At 48.7% G+C, this 6,495-nt stretch overlaps 1 protein-coding gene across 2 annotated transcripts in view; it reads left to right on the top strand.

Moving 5' to 3' along the window:
- The window catches only part of il17ra1a (interleukin 17 receptor A1a), a 10,789-nt gene extending 4,324 nt beyond the window's left edge, over positions 1 to 6,465 (top strand). The window contains exons 5-12 of one of the 2 annotated variants that reach the window (XR_011308723.1): positions 1 to 32; positions 457 to 504; positions 578 to 729; positions 1,448 to 1,522; positions 1,615 to 1,696; positions 2,350 to 2,460; positions 3,025 to 5,625; positions 5,730 to 6,465. The exon at positions 1 to 32 is cut by the window's left edge and continues 95 nt beyond it. Coding sequence is in view for 1 of the 2 variants with exons in the window: in XM_069671373.1 (XP_069527474.1) it covers positions 1 to 32; positions 457 to 504; positions 578 to 729; positions 1,448 to 1,522; positions 1,615 to 1,696; positions 2,350 to 2,460; positions 3,025 to 4,478 (1,954 nt within the window). In the remaining variant the exon portion in view is untranslated. Of the gene's footprint in view, positions 33 to 456; positions 505 to 577; positions 730 to 1,447; positions 1,523 to 1,614; positions 1,697 to 2,349; positions 2,461 to 3,024 lie in introns of both variants that reach the window. The other variant, XM_069671373.1, reaches the window with a different exon arrangement.
- The last annotated feature ends 30 nt before the right edge of the window (positions 6,466 to 6,495 follow it).

Raw genomic sequence — 6,495 nt, 5'->3', positions numbered from 1 at the left:
CTACGACGTCAGCGCCGACATCAGTGTCCCCGGTGAGTTCAGACACCTGCTTCTGGGCCCTCTCCGCTCGTGTGTGATGTTTCAGGTTTAATGAAGTCACTATATTGTTGCTAAGCAGGCTGCTTTTATTTTGAAAGTCCAACCACACCTTGAATATTTATTTTGCTTACTTGAGCGCTTTATTTTGGAGGTGTAACTGCGAGTTGCATATTTATTATTGCTTACTTTGCTGTTTTATTTTGAAAGTCTAAAGCAGCTAAACTAACACTAGAAGATGCGACAGAGTCGTATTCTGAAGCCTGAGGCCTCTGACGTGTGGCAGTGAGACCGTGCTGTTAGATACGATCAGATGGATGACGTTGGTACAGATACAGAAGCACGAGGGGTCTGCTCAGACAGCACCGTCTCATCCTGCGTCCCACATGTGCTCATCAGACTCTGTTGTGCTTTCACCAGGCTGTGAGGATCCCAGCATGCAGCCGACCCACTTCTGCATCGAGAGAGGTGAGTGTGCTTCATTCCAAAGTCCAATAAGAGCCAGTGAATCACTTCAATCATCTGGAACATGTCTGTGCAGGAAGTATGTGGCAGCCCAACATCAGCATGTCTCAGGGCCCCGCAGGCAGCCGAGGATCTGCTCTGACCGTCAGCTTCAGTCCTGACCCTCTCTGTGACGAGTACATCGTGTTGGTCCGCTGCTCCACAACCCAACTCAGACGAGCGTACAGGGTAAACACGCCACACAGCGCGGTTAACTGCCCCTGTAGATGAAGATTTTCCCCTTCAGTGATTTGACCTAGAACGTCACTGCGGCTGATCATTAAAACTTCCTGTGTGTCGCACCGTAGCCTAGTTTTTAGCCCACTTACGCTCTTTATTTCAGAGCAGGAGCCTGTGCTGCCTTCAGGTGCAGTCTGTTTCAACTCCTGAGCCAAAGATACATTTTAAGAATCACACTTCATTTCTTCCTGTCTAGTTTTAACTTCCTGTTTGAAACCAAATACCGACGCTGATATCGTCACAGAAAGCTGAGCTGCATGTCAGCTCCTCCCTCAGCGCTCGGACTCGTTTTCTTTAAGGAGAAGATCAAACATTTGGTCGCGTCTAGCTCCAGCATTTTAGCCTGTCACTCAAAGAGACCACGCCCCTAATAATGCACCACTTTAAGCCTTAATATAATGTAAACAGGTGAGCTGTATAAAGATTCTCCCCGTACAGTTTTCATGCAGAGAGAAATGAGCTATAGAGAACAAAGTCAGCGCAGGGTGATTGATCCCACGATGCATGAACGTCTCTGGTTCAGTCGGACAGAGGTGTAAGGATTAGGGTCAGGGTTCGGGTTAACCCGAACCCTGACCCTAACCCGATGTTCACATGTATCAGATTATTAATCAAAATAATCTTTTTGTTTAAACGCTGTGACCTGATGAGAAACTCTGTTCTCCAGACTAATCAGACGACCCTGAAGGTAACATTCAGCCTTGACAAATGGCCGATGTCCTGCTGCCAGTTTGATGCAGAGGTGAGTCTTGTTCTCTTTCTTCCAGCTGGTAGAACCTCTCATCATCACCTCTGATCACACCTGACAGCTAACACGATTCTTCTTCACTGCAGATCAAACCTCTGTTCCCACAATGTGACCAGGACTGCACTCGACCGAGCAGAACTCTGAATATCTGTGATGGTTGGACAGCAGGTAGGCGACATCACTACCTTTGGTGAATGAGTCGGGCACAGCTTTTGGTTTGATGACCACAGACGCTCAGGCAGCTTAAAGTCATTCAGCAGACGCTCAGGCAGCTCCTTATAAGTGAGTGAATCGATCTTCAGACCTGAACGGGCAGCAAGTGTACGGAGGCTTAAATGGGAGTGATGTGAGATTTATGAGCGGTCCTCGAGCTGAGCTGAGCTGCTGTATTTAGAACAGGCTGAAGGCGTGCCAGAGGAGTCTGACTCACGCCGGTGAAAAGGCGTTGCAGAGGCTGAGACGGGAAAGGACGAAAAGCTTGAATGATTTAAACTAAAAGGACGAATGTGAAAAGATTTTTGTAATTTCTCTTGGTTGAAAAAACGGAGTGAACCAGTTTATTGTCGTGGTGTTAGATTTGTGACTGAGGCTGCTGAGGTGGTTTCTGCCTCGACTGGCCGACTTGATTTGGCAAAAAACAGAAAAACAGTTTACAGTTTGGACGTGTGGTCGGGACAGGTTCAGTTTAACTGATTAAACCTGACCTGCTGGTGCCCCTAGAGGACGACTCAGGGAGTTCATATTGAGCCATTAGGACCATAAAGACCTAATTAACCCTGTAATAACAGAAGCACTTCTAATGATAAACTCTGATTCCACAGCAAACCCAACAGATGCCCCGTTTGTCCCTCCGTACACGTTTCTCACACTGGGAGCGGTGTTCATGTGTGTGGTGACGGCAGCTGTCGTGTTTGTCCTCTGCAGGAAGCCAGGTGAGTCACAGATGTGATGCAGTGTCACTGCTGCCTCAATGAGCTCCCTCCAGTCTGCCCCGCTGAGCTCTGATTGGCCAGGCAAGCCAATAGGTCAAACGCAGGACATTCGACCAGGAGAAGGCTGTCTGTGCTCGGTGTGGAGCCACGCTTACACTGACTCAATACTTTATCTTAAACCGTCGTCCTTTCATGAAGCCTGCGAGTATTTCTGTGCCTCACCCCGACCAAGGAAGAGGTAACCATTGTGAGCTGGTCAAAGTCTGGTTAGTTTCAGGGAACCAACACAACTTCAGTAGGTCTGACAAAGATCAAAGTCTGTGGCTGAAACAATCGGTCAATACGGTTTTATACACGAGGCACGACAGCCGCCTCCATCGTGAAAGAAGTGCATGCTTCTGGAGGGAAACAGCGTCCCAGCAGAAGTCCTGAAAAGTATTAGCCAATCACAGCACAGAAGGGCAGAATTTGGTTGAGCTCTGTTGTAAAGAACGCAAAGAATTCTGAATTCAATTAATAAATAAATGACACTTTATTCTTTGATGGCATCTTTTGTACTTACAGGCAGAGCTGCTGATGCTCCAACACCTGTTGGAGGTGAGCACACACAGCTGCTTAAACAGCCTCCCAAAGTGCTGCTCATCTACTCCCAGGACCACCACCTCTACACGGACATAGTGCTAAAGCTCTGCGCCTTCCTCCAGGCCAAGTGTGGCACTAAGGTTCTGGTGGACCTGCTCGATACCACCTCAGTCGGCATGGTGGGTCGCCTTCGCTGGCTCGAGTGGCAGCGGCAACAGCTCACAAATCCTTCTGACAAAATCCTGGTGCTGTGCTCGAAGGGCGTGCAGGCCAAGTGGAGGGCCATGTGCGGCCAAGGTCGGGTGGCACTGAGGGAAGATGTTCTCTCCCCTACAGACGACATGCTCACACCGTTTCTCAACCTCTTCCTGCCAGACATGCACCAGGCAGGAATGCAGGGCAAGTACATGGCGGCTTACTTTGATGACATCAGCAGCGAACAGGACGTACCATCATTTTTTGACATTGCAGTCAAATTCAAGCTCATGAAGCATTTTGAAGAGCTGTACTTCCGCATCCTGGACGAAGAGAAGTACCAGCCAGGTCAGATCAAACACATCAAGGGCATAGGAGGCGACGAATACTTCAACTGTCCCTCAGGGAGCGCTCTGAAGAACGCCATCGAAACCTTCCAGGCCTTCCAGTTGGAAAACCCTGACTGGTTTGAGAAGGAGTGCATGGATGTTAAGGACGAGGTCATGGCTGAGTCCACAATGCTCATTGACCAGATGCAGATTCCTCCAGTCCTGGAGTGTGTTCCTCTTATCAGAGACGGGCTTCCTGTCTACATCCATGACGTAGAAATCAATGAAGATGGTGACAGTGTTCATGTCCTCACGCCTGAACTGAACACAGAGTGCCAGCTGTCATCGGTGGTAGAACTTACTCCCGTCGTGAACCCTGAGGCCAGCCAGTATCCATCAAACCTGCTTGAGGTGTTGACAGACCACATGTATCCTCAAAGCCCCGGTCCACACTCTGTCTACTTAGCTGAGCCTGTTGTGAACGTGCCGCCACAACAACTACAGAGCTGGCCGTCCCTCCAGGAAGAACCTTTGAGTCAAGTTCCTGTTGAGGACGATGACGAGGGTTCCCTTCTACCTGTGAGCCACCTCTCTGCTCACTCAGACCAGAGAAGCTCAGTCCTGCCCAACTCCCTGGACTCGAGCGATCCAGAGTCCTCTTGTGCCAGCATGCGGAGTGAATATTACCCTCCATCACACATCAGCCTATCTCAGCCTGTGGAGATGGAGGAGTGCACAGTGCAGTCCAGTGGAAAGGGTGAGAGCAGTGGATCAGATCAAGGCTACATCTCCAAAATGTCCTCACAGCAAGAACCAACTTTCAAAGATCCACTGGCAGCTCTGAGACGACTGCAGGAGGAGCTGTTTCAGGACAACCTCAGATACTTTGATGAACCACCTGAAGGAAACTGATACGAACAATACAAAGTCCACCCCAGCAACAGCACTGAGCATTAACTGACTTTAACCATCATCACCTGCATGATTACACGGAGTGCCTGACTGTAGGATCCAGTTGGAGCTTCCAAACATTGTGCGAGTCTGTCTACAACCATTAGGTAGAAATTCATGAATCCTTATGAACTGAACCTGGAGTGCAAGCTGTCGTCAGTAGTAGAACTTACACCAGTCAGGAATCCTGGGCCCAACCAGTACCTGTCAAGCCTGGCTGAGGTGTTGACCGATCACCTGTATCAGCCCAAGCCCAGAAGCTGTCTACTTAGCTGAAGAACCTTTGAGTCAAATTTCTATGAGGGACGATGAGGAGGATTCCCTTCTGTGAGCCAACTCTCTGCTAATTCTGACCAGAGAAGGCCTACAGAACTCCCTGGACCCAGTCCCTCCAGAATCCTCATGTGCCAGCATGAAGAGTGAATATGCCCTTCCATCCAAAACCAGCTACTGTAAGCCTGTGCAGATGGAAACGTCCAGTGGAAAGGGTCGGAGCAGATCAGATCAAGGCGACATCTCCAAATATCCTCCCAGCATGAAGGCCCGTTCAGAGATCCACCTCAGGCTCCTAGAGGCATGTGGCGCTGTTTCGGGACAATCTCAAATACTCTGATGAACTACCGGAAGGATCTGAAATATCCAACCCGAGAAACAAGGGCTGAACGTAATCTGATTTTAATCAGCGACAACAGCATGATCGCATGTGCGCCTGATGAGTGCCACGGCCAGCACAGTGCAGGAATTATATTCTGCATATCAAATGTTTGTTTACGACTTTCTGAGTAGAAAACTGTCAACACATCATCAATATGTTGTTTGATCAAAAACAAGGACGGACCGGCGTGAACACACCAGCACGAACACACCAACGTGAACGCACCGGCGTGAACGCACCAGCACGAACGCACCGACACGAACGCACCGGCGTGAACGCACCGGCGTGAACACACCAGCACGAACCTACCAACATGAACGCACCAACGTGAACGCACCGGCGTGAACACACCAGCACGAACACACCAACGTGAACGCACCGGCGCGAACACACCTTCATAGAACAAAGAAAAGGACTGTTTCATCGACATGAAGATTTGTTGCTTTTTTAATGGTTTGTGATTTTTTGAATTCTGTCAAACACGTGTTGTTTGAATTCTTAGACTTCTTGTATAGATGAACACGTGATGGAAATCATTGTTGCACTTGTTTTTTCAGACGTGGCCACTAGAGGCAGTACAGCTGAATGAACGTCTGCTTTGAGTGAATCGGATGAATTACCACTGAGGCAGAAAGCAGCTGCCAAAAGGCCCCGTTACCTGCAGGTGTATGACAACACCTTGATCACATTCTAAACTACAGTTATAGGCGCCACAACACCTGTGTGATATTTGTAGCATCTTGCAGTGAGACCTCTGACCCCTCCCATCCCATCGCATGCTGTGGTGCTGTTTGTGAACATCCCTCTGTCCGCTGCTTCTGTGGAAACGTGGCGATGCAACATGGTGGACTCTGTGGACGAGACCTGCTCTGTCTGTAGACATAAAAACACCAATATTCTTATTGATCAGGAGATTACACACTAATGAGAAAGTCATGTGCTCATATCTGCCATGAACACGTCAAAGGAGCGACGTCATAGATGGATGTTTGGCTCTCGTTGGCGACCCCTCTCGGACCCCACAGGTCCAGACAGCGTCCTCTCTGACGGTCCGAGCTGTTTGTCTTCATGTCACTGCAGATTGTTTGTTTCCTGCACTTGTTCTGAAAGTTTAATCGAATGTAGTCATCGAGCACCCTTTGATTGTCGCTGTATTAACCACTGTCGCTGCCTGTGTGATGTTGAGCATTGTTCTGTAACACTGAATGTAGTTTTATTTTATATTCTGGTTCTGAAGAACTGACACACGTTTAACATTGAATGTTCTTTGATAAACATGAATCTAACAGCACACGAGTGTTTCATGGTCATGTCCCCTCCTTA

This window comes from Semicossyphus pulcher, unplaced genomic scaffold (genome assembly GCF_022749685.1).
Source record: "Semicossyphus pulcher isolate SPU_LCO1_2020_fin unplaced genomic scaffold, fSemPul1.0.p SCAF_20, whole genome shotgun sequence".
Classification (NCBI taxonomy): Eukaryota; Metazoa; Chordata; class Actinopteri; order Labriformes; family Labridae; genus Semicossyphus; species Semicossyphus pulcher.
Note: the sequence above shows the minus strand (reverse complement) of the source record. Positions and strands in the feature narration are given on the sequence as shown.